This window comes from Polyodon spathula, chromosome 10 (assembly GCF_017654505.1).
Source record: "Polyodon spathula isolate WHYD16114869_AA chromosome 10, ASM1765450v1, whole genome shotgun sequence".
NCBI classification, from domain to species: Eukaryota; Metazoa; Chordata; class Actinopteri; order Acipenseriformes; family Polyodontidae; genus Polyodon; species Polyodon spathula.
Genome location: NC_054543.1, coordinates 37,872,656 through 37,892,547, shown reverse-complemented (window position 1 = coordinate 37,892,547; position 19,892 = coordinate 37,872,656). Strand labels below are relative to the sequence as shown.

General features: G+C 35.6%; 1 protein-coding gene across 4 annotated transcripts in view; it reads right to left on the bottom strand.

Moving 5' to 3' along the window:
• LOC121322259 (cordon-bleu protein-like 1) overlaps window positions 1-19,892 on the bottom strand; it is a 42,622-nt gene that overhangs the window by 13,127 nt on the left and 9,603 nt on the right. The window contains exons 1-3 of one of the 4 annotated variants that reach the window (XM_041261952.1): window positions 13,907-14,001; window positions 3,690-3,878; window positions 694-898 (exon numbers count right to left, since the gene is read on the bottom strand). In XM_041261952.1, coding sequence (XP_041117886.1) covers window positions 694-898; window positions 3,690-3,781 — 297 coding nt within the window. In that variant the 5' untranslated portion in view covers window positions 3,782-3,878; window positions 13,907-14,001. Of the gene's footprint in view, window positions 1-693; window positions 899-3,689; window positions 3,879-12,053; window positions 12,216-13,310; window positions 13,846-13,906; window positions 14,002-19,892 lie in introns of those variants that run through there. The other 3 variants (XM_041261953.1, XM_041261950.1, XM_041261951.1) reach the window with 3 other exon arrangements.

The following is a 19,892-nucleotide window of genomic DNA, read 5'->3' as shown; positions in this document are numbered from 1 at the left end:
TTAAGAACCTCAGGACAATGACCCATCAACCTCCCCTTTGACCTCCCTTTTCTTTGCAGTGTGATATCTGCATACATTGTTTTTACGTGTGCAGAATGTCCTTCCAAATGGGATTTTGGTTTTGGGTATATCAAATGGTGCTATGTTTAAGTGGTAGGCAACAAAGGGTCCAATTCTTATAAAGCCACTCTGTGCCGGGCCGTTTGCGAACTTGAGATTTTTTTTTTTTTTTAGCCATAAAACAAAAATAAACACTCCTGTTGGTAAAAAAAAAAAAAAAGAAAGAAAGAAACAACTCTATTGTTGATGCAAAGCAGGGGTCTTCAACCCTGGTCCTGGAGAGCTACTGTGGCTGCTGGTTTTCATTTCAACCAATGTGTTACTTAGTTGAACCAGTTACTGGTTTAATTAGTCAATATTAACAGGCGTTCCAGATGTTTATCCACAGATGATGTAAAGACACTTATAAAACCTGCTGGATAGGGGCTCTCCAGGACCACGGTTGGAGACCCATGATGTAAGGGGATGCTAGAACATGTGTTTTAGGACTGACCATGGGAAAGGAGTAACAAGCAACCAAGACAGGGCTTACGTACTAGTGTGCAAAAACTAATAGTAATATATACCAAGTTGCTGTTCTCAACCCCTTACAGCATGGTGTCAGGCACCGAGACAAGTTTCAAAGATTCCTACCTCAGGCACTACAGGAGCAGACTTCTTCTTCTCATTCATGCCTTTTGGCTTCAATATCACTTTTTCTGCTTCCAGTTCTCCTATCAATGCATTTGGTTTAAACTTGATTTGGTTTCTGTTAGCTGACAGGAGTTCTATGGTATGGCTCGATGGGTTTAGACGATACTTCCCACACAGTACAACCAACAAGTCCATCATAGGCTTGCTGAAAAAAAACACACAAAGAAAAAACAAACAAACAATGTAAAGCAGAGGGATGCTGATCATTCAAAATATTAACTGAGCAATGATTCATCACTTACAGATAGCCCCTCACTTATGGTAGTGGGGCACATGTATTCCAAAGTACCTGTACAAAAATGATGGACATTGAGTTTTTTTGTGAAATCCCTGCAGATTTTAAGGGGGAATAAGTGTCTCGTGCTTTATTGCCTTTGTCTTGTGCAACCTTGTATCCTGATCCCTAAATGCTCTTGCATATAAATTTACTCAAATCATGTGCTTGCCAGTTGTAGAATCTGGAAACTAATCAAACTGCTTCATACTTTTACCAGCATGTACTAATGGAACAGCACAGACAATGCCCTGACTTCAACAGTACAGCCTGCTGGACTATTCCATACATACCCAGCAGATTAAAATCTAACATGGTAGTAATAACTTACATTTTTGTTTAGACTTGGCAGCTGCACCCCAGAGCATAATGAGTTTCATGCTGTGTCAGCTGTTTCCTAATCTAATGCCTAGTAGGACTTTTGTCTTTACGAAGGTCATGAAATGACTTCTAGCTGGCACTTTCAATATAGTTCACACTGTTTGTCTCTAGAAGGTCATTCAATGCAGTTAATCAAGTTTAGCTTAAACTGCAAATAAAAGGGCCAGTAAATGCTTGCTCAAAGAAGCACTCAATACAAAAGCATAAGAGATACTTCAGATACAGTACATGACTTATTTTAATATTTTGTAATGTCATTCACCAATATATTTAAAAATACATCTACTTCCATCACCCTGTACAAATACAAAGAAACTGTACATGACAGCTTTTTGAAACACGGGGAGAAGTAATACACCAAGATTTCCAAAAGAGGGCTCTGAACTCTACCACATTCAAAAGCTCAGACTTTTTGCCAGAACAACAGTATCAGAGCAATTCTTTTCATTAGGAACAAATAGTTAAATAGTCAATTTTCAGCCCCACCAACTTCTCACTAAAACTTTATCACAAAAACTTACCAATAATAAAAGGTTAAACGTGTTGGAGGTCATCAAAACAGGTTTTATGTATTGTAGAAGGGGAAATACAAACTACCTTGTATATATTGTGTATAATCACCCCTGGTATCAACTGAATGATACAAGAAAATGTCTTTCAAAAATTACCACACAATGTAAACTACATTAGCATAACGCAAAAGTGTAAATTCCACCACCCCCTAAATAACATTTTTTTTTTTAGAATCTAGGCATGAAATTGTAAAAAGTCACTTTCTTTTGTTTGTATAATATGGACACGTCGGCGTGCCTGTAAACCATGATGTGCACAACCATTTTTATGATATATTAATGTTCAACAAAAAAAGCAAGATAGAACACAAACACCTTGACACTAGAGATTTGACTGTAAAATTAAAACATGCAAGAACTGAACATGTTCCCACTCATGAAGATCTAGCACTTGGCTCCTAGAAAGCCTCAACACAGTAGAATCAGTACAAGAAAAAAATGCTGCCACAAACCCAATACTCTTCAGCCTAATGTTTTATCATATAATCTATTTTGTGTGCTAAGAATTTGCACAAGAACAAACACACACAATATCACAGTAAATGCTAACTATTGACAAATAAATAAATCACATCACAATTTTACACCATGGACTCTAATGCAAAAAAAAAATACATAACATTCACTCACTACTAAACCTGTTAGAAATGCCATTTGCACAGGTTTCCAGCACAGCCAGACTATGGAATTAAGCCGAGCTTTAGGAAATAGAATGCCAACAGTTTAATCTGTATAATAATGAACACTTTGTATCCCTGAAATACTTGGGGATCAAGTTTGGAATTAGCAGTTTGGATAAAGTCTTTGAGGCTAAATCCTTTGTAATAAACCTTGTCGCTTGTGTTGCGATTAAAATTATTATTGATTTGTTTTAAAAGCTGTATTTTCATTAGATAAATTCACATTAGAAATTAACGCTATATGAAAACCATGACCCCTGTGGTAGTATATTAGACAGGGCTGGAGGAAGACATGGATTGAGCCCCATTTGTCTCAATGCATTCTTTGGGACTCACTTGATTGCCATCTTTGAGACTGCCATCACGAGCATTCAAATGGTAGCTATAACTTGTATGGCAATATTCTATTATGAAATGAATGCCAATAACCCAGCATTTGTATCCTGAACGCGAGCCAGACATAGTCCATGCTATCATAACCCTAAATGGACTGCAAATAAGAGTGTGGGGGTATACTTGTAGAAAAAACTACTGTCACATCTTTCGCTGTTCAGAACATTTAAAAAAAAAAAAAAAATGTAAAAGCTTTTAATGAATTCAGACACATTACAGAAACAAAAGACAGGTTCCTAGAATTCTTTTACATCAAAGGTACTCCTACGTTAGGTAACATTAAATCTACAAATCTAACATTTAAAAGACAAATTTTCCAGCCAAAACCCAAATACAAAGTCTTAGGGAGTTCCTCCAATAACCAAAAAGTCTAAAAATAAGGAAAAAAATTAAAAAAAAAAAAGGCAAAAGAACCATTTAGCAAGAAGGGCAAGAAAAAGGTACATTTTGTGAAAAGGAAACCTAAAATTAGAAATCTAAAACAGGTGTTTACCTGAGCCTTGCTACAACCAGGTTTTAGATGTTTGTATACCATTTAAAATAGTTCTGTTCCTAAACTGAGCTCATATTCTTTATTCTTTTCTACCCATTATCTTATAGGTTTTGTGTTGTCACAACTGCACTGTTTGTTGTTACCTTCCATGTACAGTAGCCGACTTCTCCGCACCTCCTGGAAGCACCACTGTGAGAGTGATGTCCTGATCAATGAAGTTCTCCTTCCGATCCATGACTATGTTTGGAGATTCCACACTCTGAGAAACTGAAGAACCATCAAAGCGCTTTGCTGTGGATGGAAGAGGTGGAGCCTTCCCTTTAGCTGTTCTTCTGTCATGAAAAAAGAACACCGTTAATAAATAAACAGTTCTTTCGATTATATTACTAGGTTCTGTCGCCATTTTAATATTGGTTTATCTTAGTTCCAATTTTTCTAGCTTGAAATTCCAAAAAAAAAACAAAAAAAAAAAAACTCAACAACAACAACAACAACAACTGATCTCAGACAAAGAGTAACTTTTGTAAAACAATGAAGTGATTGATGGAGTGTAACGTGAAGAGAAGAAAACTGGTAGGAGTATTTTTATTTGAGAACGGCAGGTAATTTCAAACGGTGCAAAAAATATATCATTCTAGTGGATGGAGATTGGACAAAATGGTGGCTGCACTCTTTTTTTAAATAAAATAAGAAACAAGATAAATACTGCACTAGACTGGACAGAGCATTTAGCTTTCACTTGATTTTTTTTTTATTATTATTATTTTTTACCAGTTTAGATGATGTTGTCAACGTAGCTAATAAAAAAAAATACAAATACCCCTTTCTTTAAAGCAGAACAAACTGAAATGGTATTGCAAATGCAAAGAGCAGCTGTAACCACATGCATTAAGCTCAGTTTTAGAACTAAAAAGATTTTCAGCCCCAACAGAAGTTTCGACTCCTATGTCACAATGTAGATGCAAAACGATAAACAGGGTAACAACGGTAGCTGTGTTGCAATCTCATCTGCCTGAATTGTCCTTGACAGCTCAAAACTGGATTGTTTACTTAACCTACTGTCAAACATTAACCAACATCTACTGCACTCTTACCATTCTAAAACTTGGACAAATGTACAAACAGGAACTACTTAACCATCCACTGCTTAAACCCTTCTCCTTATGACAGTTTCCAAGCTGAATTTGCTTGTTTCATTGCCTTATTTCCTCTGTTCTTTGCTTTGTCTGTGCCCTAGCTCAGTTCAAATCCCCGTCTCAACTCCCCTGTAGCTCTTCCCTACAGGGCCTCTCTTTTTAATCTCTTTCCAGCTTTTGTATTGCTCATTTTCCAAATCGAAATACCCCATATTGTCAATTACTTGCAGTCACTCAAACACTGGCAAGACAGAAAAATCATCCCTTCTGTCTAGTGTCATCTACTCACTGCAAATACTTTACGTAGAGTATCAGAATATAGCTTGGTGATAAGTAACAGCAAGTAAGTGTGCGTTTGTTAATCTTCACAATACTGTTGACAGGCTTCAATTTGAAAAAAAAAAAAAAAAAAAAAAATCAAAACCAAAAATTTCAATAAATTAAATCTGCCTTCTTCAGAAAGCTAGATTGTGAATGTTCCACTCATGGTTGCAAAATGCATTAACTCTAGAAGGAATACATGCTACAAAGACATTAGTTTTCAGCAAGGACCTACCCTATCCGAACAAAATACAACTAGGACTGCTGTTGTATACTAAAAACAGCACGTACTGTACACAGCCGCAAGAGCATGGGCTGTATGCCCCAGATTTCAAGCCAACTAGTATCTGCCATCTTAAGCCCAGAATACATGAGGAAGCACGTTTCCTTGTGTATGCTGGATTTTTCCATGTTTCCCAGGTAGTGTAATTGATTGGGCACTGTCCAGCATAACTTTTTAAATTGTCATTCTTTCTTAACACACTGTATATTTGTAGGAAAAGTGTAATAAAAAGTGCCATTATCCCCCAAAGTCCATCCCCACCTTTCCCTCCCGGATGGGGCGATACTTTTCATGCATTTGTCTCCTCTCGACTCGACTACTGCAACTCTCTCTATGGTAGTCTCCCAGCCGGCACCATAAACCAACTGCAGCTAGTTCAGCATGCCGCTGTCAGGATCCTTACCAGATGTAACAAAAATGTAAAATCATCACCCGTCTTGCCCAGCTGCACTGGCTACCTGTAAAGTTCAGGATTACTTTCAAAACTCTCCCGCTCACCTACAATGTCCTTCATCACACAGGTCCCCAGTACCTCCTCAACCTGCTGACCCACTATGTCCTCCTACTCTGGCCTGCTTGTTATACCCAAGCAAAAGTGCAGCACACTTGGAGAACGCTCGTTTAGCTTCATGGCTCCGACTCTTTGGAACTCTCTCCCAGCTTTGGTGCGTGACGCTCCCACCGTCGCTCGCTTTAAATCAACTCTCAAGACCCACTTGTTCTCTCTTGCTTTCCATGCTCTTTAAGCCTGACACCTACTATTAGCTACATTGTTGTTGCTACTATTTCTTGTATTATGCTGCTATATCATGTATTATGCATTTTTCACTGTATTGTGTTAGGCATTGTTTGACTGTATATCATGTATTATGTATTTCTCTGTACTTAAACTATTATGGATTTTCTTCTTGTTACTGCATCTTGCAAAAGCACTTTGTCATGGTGGTCCACTATGAAAGGCGCTATATAAAAATAAAGACTGATTGATTGATTGATTACCTACAGACTGCTTGACATTGTAAATCCCCAGTATTTTTCCTTTCTGTTGATACAAAACTTTGTATTACACATATGATTTGTTTCTCTCACTGTCTTTTATGGCTCCTTCACACTTGTGTTTCAATTATGCTCCAGCACTATTGTCACAAAAGACTCACACTGTGACAAAATCTAATTACTCACGTAGAAGAACATGTAATTTTTGTTAAATCCACAGGTGTGCTGCCCCTTGTCAGGCACTGATATGCTTGCAGTCAAGCTCCTGAACCAACATGACTGGCTAATTAATTCTTTGGCCCATGCGTTATATTCATATACAGTCTTATTTTATCTATAGTTCAGTACAACAAAAACAAGTCGTCTATGCCCACATTATTTTTTAATTGCATTGTACCACTATTGTACACAGAAAAGCACATATATACCCATCTGTTACTTTTATATTGTTATATTTTTACTTCAATAAGTAATAACTGCACAACAGTAGCTTCTGATTATTCTCTCTTTAGTCACTTTTTTATGACACAACTAGTCACTTCTAGTACAGTACCAGACATGAACATTTGCAATGATGTAGGTTTAAACCTGGATATTAAAAATCACACAGACAAGAAAGTAACATTCTAAAGAATTTCTGAAGCAGGAATTGGCAAGACACAAAAAACAACAATGAAACAAAATTATAAGTGGGAATCACTTGAAACAGAAAATAGTCACTTCTCTCTCTACGTCTGACGGCTCATGAAATACCGTACAGCAGTTGAAGTTTGAGGATTACTGCTTACAAAAAAGCTTTAGCTCCAGAATCATGGATTACAGATGCTGCAACCATTCCCGCTACAGACGAATCGATGAGATAAGTAAAAACCAAGTAGCTTTTGAGTTAAGGGGAATGAATGCACTGATTAGAGAACAAATGGGTAAATTGGGAAATATGCAAATTTCAGCATTACATATTACTGGCGCTTGTAATGCTGACAGCATTACAAGAGCCAGCAATATGTAATGCTGAAATTTGCATATTTCCCAATTTACCCATTTGTTATTTTTTTTAATAATATATATATATATATACATAAAATTCAACCACAGCGTTCCAAAGCAAGCCAAATTCCATAATATTTATTATGAAGGCAGATCATTTAACAATCAGGCAAATGGGTAAACTCCCAAGATCTGGAATAAAAACAACCTCCAAGACATCCTGTACAGTATAAAAAACAGAATCAAACTTCATTATCCTGGCCAAATTATTGTTGACATGTCCCTATTAAACAAGAAGATTAAGAAAACTTCAAATTCAAAGAACTTCTTTTTGCCCAAAACAGATAACAGGGTATGCATCTTCCCGTTAGACCTCCCCACCCCACATGCTTGCCCAAGTGAAAATCTAAATTCCAGTGTGAAATATCTTCCACTGACACCAGACAAAGCTGGAATTCCAGAAATGTTTTCATCCTACACAGCAGTTTACTATTATTGTCTTGTGTAGATATAGATGTACAGCTATGGTTTCAAAACACCTCCAGCCCCACCCCAAACAGCCGAGGACATAGACGAATTATTATTCCCCCCGCCCCCGCCCCCCTCCCCCTTTCCAATATTCACTTTACCTTATTTCTTAGGCCTGCCAGTTGGTGAAACAAAGTTATGCTTAAAATGAAATAGCAGGGCTGGGCTGGATTAAACAGAACAAAGCTGTCTATGTTAAAGTGTGACTGGACTTCACATGACCATATTGGGCTGGCCTTTGAAAATGAAGCCTGCTTGCTTGCAGTGGCACTGTTTCAGATTAAGAGCATGTTCAAGACATGACAAGAAACTTCACTATGATTTAACAGGCAAATACTGCAGGCAGCAGCAACTGAGGGTCCACTTCATAGGTAGAATACATGAGAAATGCACCAAGCCAAGCACAAAAGATCCTGTTACACTTTACTTCAGTCACCTCCAAATATGTTCCTTCATAAAAAAAGATATATACTGAAGTGACACGTTTAACCACAACACTCTACCATCACAAAACAGGCATTTGCATAACACTTTGCATTTGGTATTTCATATTTTGTAAGTCCCTATGTCGAGGCTAGCAGCTGGGCAATACAATCAGGAAGAGAAAGAAAAAAAACACACACCACTATATACACAAATACAAAGTTCAGTTTCAAGGTCTTTCAAGGTTATTTCAGTTTAACATTGATGCAATAATATAAAAATACATTTTAAACCTGAACAAAACTATCAGGATTCCTTTCTGTATGATGGTATTCCTAATAATTACCACATTTCCCCTCCCCATTTAAAGTTGTTAAATCTATTCCTAGGGTCTTCTTTAAAGTGCATTGGCATGTGACAATGTACAGAAGCAGAGACATTAATCCTTGTGCAGTACACGAAAGCTTCCAGCTACCACAGTCTTTCAAAATCAACTACCTCTACACTGATTCGTGTGAATTACTTTTCTGTAGGGATATTCCAGAGTAGGAAGCAGACCTGGAGTCAAGTACGTTTGAAATAGTGCAGGTTATATCATATGTTTCTGTACTTGTACCTGTGACTATTGCTTGGTTATTTAGACTAAATGTTACTTTTTAGTGAAATTGTAATTACTGTAGCATACTTGCAGACAGGGATGAAATACAGAGTCACAAACATATACAGAAGGAAAGCAATATATTTAAATACTATTCAAGCATCAGAGGTTTAGTCTTGCGGGGTCGGCAGGAAGCGCCGACCTCTCACTTCTTGGGCAACAACCCCTTGCTTCCATACTTCACATGTAGAATATTTAACTGTTTTGCTCCTATTAATATATGGAGATAGCTATAGATGTGTATATAACCCATACAAACAAACAAAGAAAACAACAGCTGCAAGAAACCCTTGACAGAGAAACAACAAAAAAATTTGAATATAGCGTGCCTTGTCTAGAATAATGAGTAAGACAGGTAAAGGGAACCTGTATCCATGCTGTGCTTAGGTGTCTGTCACAGTTTTACAATTAGATGTAATAATTGGAACAGTTCTTATATTTTGAGACCCATATATCAGAAAGTTGATAAAATAAGCTAAATATTTATTTAAAAGACAAAACTCAATTGCAACAAATAGGGTACCTGCGGTCTTACATATTTTTTTTTTTTTTTTTTTTGCAAACAAATGCACTTCCGTTTCAAAACATCAGTTTCATTCGCTCTTAAGTAGTTTCAATACGACAGCAAGAAAGGCTGATTCTGGACCAAACCATTCAATATATGGGGGTGGGGTGTTACACATAGGAAACAGGGGCGGCAGGGGGCATGATATGGGATAAGGGTTAAGGGATGAGGGTAGATAATAGTGACCCCTCACTTCTTAATATAGCACTACATCCCTGTCAAGTAGATTAGACCTTGAGATTTAAATGGCTGAACTAACCTTGTGAATACAAGATGCACCCCTCTGTCAGTCAATACCCTTCTTTGAAAATAAGAGGGACATATCACAGAATTTGACAAACAATTTAGTTTTGAAAAGTTACTGACTAAAAACTTTCATTGTACAATATGGTCTGAAGATTTTCACACTAGTCATGTCTTTTAATCACACCCCATTTGTAGATGTACATAACAAAACTCCTGTATTCTGAAAAGTCAGCAATATTATTCTTCCCCAAAAATGATAATTTTGTAATTGTCCCTTTAAGTATATATGTTCTCATAAATGTTAAACAAAAAGATCCTTGATGGAATTTCGGAGAATACACAATTAAGATACCGTTCACAGCCAGATTTACATACATTAAGACTGGCTTTCACAACTGCTTTAGCATCAGTCACAAAATAGGGCGCTCCCTACAGATAACTTATCCGAACACGTCAGGACAACCTTAAACAGTTCAAGCTCATTTAAAGACCTGCAAAATAAAAGCAGAATCGCAGTAAAATGGGCTTCATGTTTCACATTTCACCTCAGGCAACATGTATACAGTTATTTTGACAATAGAAATATTAAGGATGTGAAAAATGCCAGTCTACATGGGCCATTATACCTGTTACTGAAACCTCCAGGTGCATAATCTCAAACAGACGTGTATCTCAACGTGTTAATCTTGAGACACAGAAGTGAATTAGACACTACAAGTTCAATTCCCAAATACAACAGAATCAAAACCAGACCACCAATATATAAAAAAACTTGACTTTTCTGTAGTTCATCCATACCAATAAAGGACTACTTAATATAGCACAAAGCCATGTGTGTTTATTATTTATTTTATAAATTATCTACCACACTACCACATTGTACTGTATCAGAGCCCTTCAGCAATTCTCTCTCTCATCTCTCTCTCTCTCTCTCTCTCTCTCTCTCTCTCTCTCTCTCTCTATCTATATATTATCAGTATGCTCTATTTATTCCTATCTATATAAAACATCAAGAGACTTAGTCAGAGAGAGAAATAAGGAGGTAGTGTGGTATTTTGCAATATTTGTATCTAATGTAAATACAAACTGGTCTATTCAGTTGCTTTACATTGTTTTTAGGGAAATTACTGGAGTACCAGCTGCCAGAGTTTTGCCTGCAAAGAACATCACGGTCCTGCAGAGTATACTGGTAGACCCTGCTTGGGAGGCATTTTTTATGTGTTTTGACATAACTCCACTATATACTAAGCAGAGTAATGATGGTGTTGTCTTTTTTTCTGTTTGTAAAAAGTTCAGTGCATGTAAAAGATGTCATAAAGAGCTTAGAAGGGCAACCCTCAATAACACTGGTCAGACAGATTCATTCTGGACATACATCTGTTAAACTGGTTGTTATATTGTCATATTCCCTACCCTGCCATGACTTTGCATCAGTCAGGCATCAGTCACAGAGGTAGTGCCTGCAAAATATTAACTAGCAACTTATATATAACGCTCTACTTCCAAACGGTAACTTCTCTCCTGAAGTTACAAGCTCACATGTATCTAACTTTGCTCTGTAAATTACAGTATTAGAATAGTATTTTTGCATGCCACTATTTTACACTTACAGCAACAACCCTTGATAAAATCGTTTTTTTTTTTTTTTTTTTTTTTTTTGTTACTTAGTACTTTTTAAAATGTAATCATAAAGTTCCTATAAAAAATGTATAGAATATTTTCTGTGTCATTATCCTGAAAAACATATTACTGTGTGCAATGTAGTACATTATTAGTGACTGTGTCCCAGTGGCGTTTTGCTTTAATTTGCGAGTTTATCCGAAATAATTTGTAGTAAACTTAAAATCCCACTTGTTTTCTGGTCGTTAGAAAGAGCTTGGATTTTAAAATTAAGTCAGAAACACAAGCACAACCCCTTTAAAACTAGAGGCAGTCCCAGAAACAAACGAAAAAACATAAAAGTAGTTTAACTTCTACTTCACAAGAACAGAAGAATTACAATCAACCGTTTTTAAGCATATGCTGAGTCTACAGACTTTTCTAACAACGTTGTGTAGAAAGACCTTATAAGATGGAAACACTGTATCTTGTAACAACAATTAAATAAGTACTTTTGTTTGACATTTTAACGCGACTTCCAGATTCACAAGAACGCGTGTTTCCCCAACTAAACAGGAGAACAGAACACATAGATCCCGTAGGTAGCAAAAGTTTTTTTTTTTTTTTTTTTTTTTATTATTACTCGAGTAGGTCACCTTTGATCTGTGAATAGACTCGATCGATTTTAAAATGTATTACTGTTTAAAAACAACTGTGTAGGAATTTGTAACTACAACCTATCTAATATACAAGCACTGTACTCACCTCTGCAGCAGACTTTCTTTCCTTAAGAGAGCTAAGTAAGCAAGCTTGCTTACACATCCCATGCATGTACTAACACACACCAGTGAAGTGGCTAATCACCCCAACGCCCTTTTTCTGTAACATTAGCAAACGTATGTTTAATGACAAGAACCTACTTGCACATTGATTTGTCGTGTAGACAATAAACCACTTAATAAATAAATCCTTAACGAATTTAAGTGGTTTTACGAATTCACCCGGTAGTTTATCAAGTAGGTTCATATATAAGTGTATATATATATATATATATATATATATATATATATATATATATATATATATATTAAATAGATATATATATACTAATAGATATATCTATATATATCTATTATATATTATATAGATATACATATCTATATATATATATATTATATATATATATATATATAGAATATATATAATATGGTAGGGTATATTTTTAGCTCATAATATGGAGTATTATCCGTTAAAGATTATGTTAATATGTATTATATAATTATATAATACTAATATAATGATATAAATGTACTATATTTCCGTACTAATGTAATTTCCCTATATGCAAAATGTTTAAGATATTTGCCTGTTTAAAATATACACACCACACACACACACATATATATATATATATATATATATATATATATATATATATATATATATATATATATATATATATATATATTCCCCTTTACAATTAAATGCTACCTCACCAAACTTATGGAATGTCATGCAAACTGTATACATTAAACGTACAGGAATTCCACACATTCTAATGGAAGTGTGTTTTCTTTGAAAAACAGTGCCAATGTTTTCTATTTAATGTCTTCTTGACCTCTTTGGTGATTACAAAACTAACGATGCGAACAGAAAAACGAGGCACACAATGAAATTGCCTTTACCAATTTATTATAATTGGATGCGCGCTAAAACTGATACACATTATGCATGCCATTATCTTTATTAACAGCTCCCATTGTCACAATGATAAACAGTATTCGCCCCAATCTAACTATAAAATTACCTACTACAATCACTTCGACATCCACAACTGAACTACCCTGCCAGGTGTGTGGTATGATAGATCTCTGGTCGGGTTTGGCGAGTTTCAAACACGCGTCAAATATCTTCCTCCTTGTTGAAACGACGTACTACAATTATGAGTTTATGCATATTTTTAACAAACAAAAAAATATCCAAATGCAGCCATACACAAAATCGAACTGATTATCTACCAACCATTTGTATGTGTCGTAATCACGCGTCCTCTGGGGAAAGGTGGGCTTTGCAATACGAAATCCCAAACAATTTGCAAAACAAATCAAATCTGAAACGCCCGGTGTATTTTAAGAATTGAGATTAACGCCACATTCCAAAATGTCAGTTGTTGCGTTCTTTCATATTTTCTTCGGTCTAATTCATAGTTTATACAGGATTGTACGGAGGACTATTGCTTTACTCTTTAAATGAAAGACACATTCTCACACACCTCAGACATTTTTCAAACTGTTGTTGTATGAGGTAAAGGCTACTTCCGCTATTAAGAGTATGTCACCACTTGGTACACTAGAAACACAGCATATTTTAAAGTCTTAAAAAACTACACAAGGATCTGGATGTTGGATAACACAGTACGTATTTAACCAGAAGGTCAGTTGATATCGTGAAGGTCAAACCAGATAAAACACACTATTGTAAAATGGCCACACACAAAATATAATAATCACACATGAGTAGTTAATAATGACCATATTGACTTAACCAATGTTATCGGACTATTAAATACAAGTTCTTATTGTAAATCCCCTTTGCTTTCTGATTTGAGATTATTTTACCTCTCTATTCCTTTCAGTTGGTGTACTTTTCCATTAGATATTTTCTTTCAATAGAGACAAAGTGCTAGTTTCCCACATGCTAAACCGAATCACCTTAAGGCTCCGCCTTGCATGTGACGTCAGTAAATCTGTCTATAGTATTTATATCCCTATAACCTGCTCTGAAAAAAAGCTCTTTACGTCTGCCATGCCTTGCCATTGCTCTGGATATATCCTTCTTCAGCCAATTGTGAAGTAGGGGTAATCAGCTTTGAACAGCCTAGTGGCGTTTACAGTGTCTTTTCTGTCTGGTTGTTTGAACACCTATTTTACCTGCAGGTAGTTACTTATACTGTGTTTTCTGGTAGACAACTGCATGCTAAATTTCATTTTGTTATTATTTTATTTTACAGAAACCATGATAGCAACAGTTTTTATACCACATGCAGTCATTAGGGTTTGGGAACACGTGAACACACAAGAAGTCAATGATTAGATATTGCAAATATACAACGTTGGTTTTGAAAATCCGAAGCAAAGACTTTCACCAGAATAGCACTAAAGTTTTTGAAAAATCAACGATTAATGCAGTCTTGATTACCGAAGCACCTACCAACCAAGCACCTACTGTCAGCCTTCTGTCAAAGCTTGACATATTTCCTGGATTGCCACTCGTGATTAATACTAAATTTCAAAATACCAATGTAGCTTTTATATATAGCTGAAAGCAGTACATGTCGCCCTTGCCATTTGAACAAACTGAATTAGTCATGTGACACAGCCTGTTTGGTGTGTTCAGTCCTTGGTTATGATATTTCAAGGCTTTGCTGATGCATGCTAGGAATAACAAGAAGGAAAAGTATGAAATGTTATTATAAGAGCGAAAAAACTGAAATGGCAGTGGGCCGGACACGCAGCAAGAAGAACAGACCATCGCTGGACCAATGAGATACAAGAGATATAAAGCCACCAAGAAGTAGACCTCCAGGAAAATGGCAAGATGAAATTAGGAAACACACCGGAGCAACGTGGATGAGGGACGCAGCAGACAGGATTTTGTGGAAGAATCTTGAGGAGGCCTTCATCCAGCAGTGGATTGAAAAAGGCTGAAGATGATGATGATGATGATGATGATGATGATGATGATGATATAATAGAATAATATTCTCAGCACTATACAAGGGAGACCAGAAGTAATGGTAATACAGCTAAAAAGAGGTAACACAATAGCACTCCTTTAAAATACATTTTTTAAATATTAAATGTCATAATGAGACAAATGGGGAGTTTCCATACAGAAAAGTGCATTCAATGTATCTGACACAGTTCAGGTTAATACACATATGGCCATGATGTGTGCACATGTGTGCACAAACCTGCTGTATTCCAAAATAAGCACAACATCCAATTTCCCAAGCTGGGGCTTACTTTGTGAGAATTTTTCATTCAGCCAAAATATTTTTTCCTGGTTACATGATTTTTATTTTTTGTTTACAAGTGTATTTTTATCACTGTTTTCTTTCCCATTTCACCTCACTTTTGTAAACACGCACTACCTGTCCAGGAACACTATCAATCAGTGCCAGCTGTCTGGTAAAATCACCTCTTTTCACCGGGCAAGCTACACGACACAGCATATAACCCACTCTGATATTTTTCCTGGCAATCTGCTTTTCATTAGACGTCAGGATGCAGGTGATGACATTAAACAGAGCCTGCTAGAACCAGGCAGTAACAGTCACTGCCTAGCTTTGTACATGTCTACACCTAACAGCCATAATATTAATGCTGTAATACAATACAAAATACTATTTTCAAATTGCATTTCATTTCCTTTATCTATATGTGATTGGTATTTTGAAAAGCAAATCCCTGTTTATTTCTATAATTATTTCCGTGCTTCTGTTTCTCTATGGCTGTTTAAACAGCACTATTGGAGTAGTCTATATGTTTATTTTAAATTTTGGGTGCATTGGTATGGGTATATTTTAGCTCATCATAGGTTTTAAACTAACAATTATGACACTGACATTATCTCTGTCAAAATACAAGCACTTACATGTACTAATGTAATTTCCCTATATGCAAAATGTTTAAGATATTAAAAAATATATATATATATATATATATATGAATTTTTATTATACTATATATAGATATATAATATATATATATATATATATATATATATATAATATATATGTCAAACATTTGTGTATCCAATTTGTTTATCGTTAATTAATAAATGACTACATCTTCTAACTTCAATATAGAGGGATGATCAAACAGAAGTGCCCACACATGGTTTTTTTTACATCTCAATGCTCCCTCCATACCTTGATTTAAATAAACAAACAAATATGCCTATATATTTCTTTTTGAACTCCCTGTTATTATTGTCAACAGTACAGTGATCAAATGTTTGCTTTCACCTGCCCTTGTTTACAAGGAATAACCCCTTCAATACTTCAAATGAGCACAGAGTAGGCATTATAAGGTGTACTTCCCCATATGATTTTAACATGGTGTATACTAAATGGATACACAATCACACAATCAGATTATATTTGAGTGTAAAACCGAACACCTCTGTTCTGACCTGTTGTGCACGTGAGTATGAAATTATTCTGAATTGTATCCTATGCCTAGTGTTAAGGCCATTTTTTTATAGTACTGCAAATAACAGTAAAAATCAATGTGAAGTGTAGTAAACCACAGTGAAAGAATCACCTACAAAATAATATAGTCAAATATGGTAAAAGAAACATATCTATGGTTGAGCATGGCAAATACACAATACAGATTTTTCTTTTAATTCTATGTTATTTTCATGTTTAAAATAAAGTGAGCCAATCAGCAAGTTTAATCATATATACAGTACGTAGATCTCAAAAAACTAAGTATGCACTGCCAAGATAAATTGTGACACTACTTGTTTTGTCCTTGCCTGAGCGATCTTTGGTCAAGCAGGTTCCAATCAGCATGTTTTATGCAAAACATTATTTTGTGAAATAATGCAAAGCTATCTCTCAAAATAATGTACGTTGCCCTTTTGCCCTCTTCCCTGGTTCACAATGTGGTCTTACAGTATGACATTAAGGTCCCATTTCTATTGAAAAGAACTGATAGATTCCAATGATTTGAATGCAGGAAGTTTTGACCTTGAGTGTCAATGCACAATGAGTCACAGGAGTTTCCTACACAGCAAGAACAATCAGAGCAAACAAACAAGCACAAGATCAGCACATCAAATCTCTTGAGCTTTCCTCCATGGTTTTCTAATAGAAAGTGTTGTTTTCAGAGCAAAGATAAAAATGCTGTCAGCATCTTGGGAAACAATTAGTGCACAATACAATGTGGAAGCTTATTGACTGGGCTGTATTCTTCTCACACCACACCATGGTCTAGAGATTTCACCATTAAACATAATATTTATTAAAGCAGAAAAAAATTGCACTGACACATTATAGGTGGCTGTGTGGTCCAGTGGTTAAAGAAAAGGGGCTTGTAACCATGGGGTCCTTGGTTCACTCAGTCACTGACTCATTGGGTGACCCTAAGCAAGTCACTTAACCTCTGTGTGCTCTGTCTTTCAGGTGAGATGTTCACATACCTCTCTGTAAGCTGCCATAAAGGTGTCTGCTAAATAAACAAATAATTTAAAAAATTGCATTTTTCTCTGCAGTTAATATGCAACAGGTGTCACATATATTGTGAAATCTGTGATAACAGTATAAACAATACCGCATTGCTTATTGATTTTAAATATAATTTTAGGTTTACTATCACACCCATTCCAGCAGGTGGGAAAAACTACTGCTTTAGGGGAACAACATTCTTTCTCATTAGCTTAACTGCACTTTGTGTCCCTTGGTTACCTATAGTACTGTATCTAACATCTTAATACAGCATTCCTAGAATATGCAGAACAAGTCAAATGGGTATTACCTTTCAACATTATTGTAGGTACCAAATTATTTTTTGGACATTGGACTGACATTCTATACACATGTTATACACCCAAGATTATGAACTAATTTCTGAATAAAACTGAATACAAGTTTATATTTCTGCATTAAGGGTCAGCAATGTCAAACATGCCTCTGGGAGGTTAAATGTAAACACTACATGGTACTGCGCACAAACTTTTTTTTTTTTTTTAATGCTTCAGTTTTAGTTTTAAAATCGAGTTCTCTAAAAAATAAAGCTTGGAGCACAACAAACAGCATTGCCTGCAAAATGAACTTGACCTTTTAAGCATGATATTAAAATATTTTTTTTGTATATCATTCATGATGAATACAGCATAAGGTACAGCGGAAGTATCTGAAGACTTTATGAACACCTTGAAGGGATTCCATACACCGTCTTTTAACTCATTATGTATCTTACCTATTGTACTTCATTCTGCAGTACTGTACATGTAAGCAATGTTTTATAAGTCAGTCCTCTGAACACAGCGGTATCTGCATCCTCGGGTCACAAATAAAACAGAAGGAATATTCAAAAGCAGCTCCATAACCAATTTTAAATTCAATTAGAAACCATGTGTTACCAAACACAAATTTCCTTGTAAATATCAATTAAATATGAATGTACAAACAATTCAAATACTTAATTTCTAACTCAATTGTATATAGTCTATCACACTGGGACTTGACTCACTGTTACTCTACACTGTTTTGTCCTCTTCCTATCATTGTACTAATCTCTAAACGTGCTTACATTTATAGTAGATATTTCAGGGTAATACTGAACTCAGGAGTGCGCTGCTCAGGCTTGTCCGTGCATTAGAGAGAGGAAGAGTTGGTCCCCCGTGGCACATGAAATGCAGAGTCACAGCAGCAGCTGGGAATGTTTGTAACTGAGGTCAATGAGAATGAAGGGTTAGGAATGGACTGGAAAGGCTGTTACTACTCAAACAGCATGTGGGAAGAAATTAAATAAAATGTGATTACAGGCCTATATATTTCCTCCTGAGAAAATGTCATTTCCTTTCCCACTTTTCTCAGATTTTTTTTTTATTTTCCCACAGCATCACTTTGGGTTTACCATCGCAGACTTTCACAAACAGCTGTATGCTAAGTTCTGATAACCTCTTCAAATAATAAAATCCAAACAAAAAATGTTATATTTATTTATTGATTTATTTCCCAGGACGGGGGTTGACAAAACAGTTCAGTCTCCATGTCCATAAAATTACTGCAAGATGTAATTTGCAATACCTAGCTCGTTTAAGATCTGAATTGCAACCTGGCGTCTTTGAAGTCTCATTAAGAGAATCAGTACAATCCAGTCGCATGTTGACTAGCAAACTGTATCAGCAGAGCACTTACATATAAGGACCTAATGTTTTACCAGGTGCCTGCTATCTGCATACATCTGCATGTTTGCAGGACTAGAAAAAAATGGGGTGCATTAAGAGTGTCATGTAAACCAATTTATCACAAGAGAAAGTTTAATCTCAAGCACTGGATGCCAGTTTTACAAAACCCTTATAATATATACCTATTTTAACAACTGAAGTAAACATTTACTTCAAATAAGTGAGCCAAATTGACTGTTTTCTCTACACTATCCTAAACACTGTTTCTATTATTTTGAGATAAAGCTCCATTGCGCATACAGCATCTACTTACTGCCAACATAAAACAGAAGCTATATTTACCATTTTCTTTCTGCTTAATGTTCTGGGCTGAACTTACTTAGTATAAAATATAGCTTCCAAAATCTTTAGACTTCTGAAGATAATGTACAAGTTCATTTTCATATTAAAACCTTGAGGCACAGTAAGTGTTTTCAAACTACTGTAAGTTTATTTTATTTATCATTTTATTACCATTACAGTGTGTGTGTGTGTGTATATATATATATATATATATATATATATATATATATATATATATATATATATATGTGTGTGTGTGTTATGTGTTTATATGTTGCATGTGGTGTGTTAAAGTTGGTGTGCTAAAATAGGTATTGATGCACGGGATATAAATGGGTC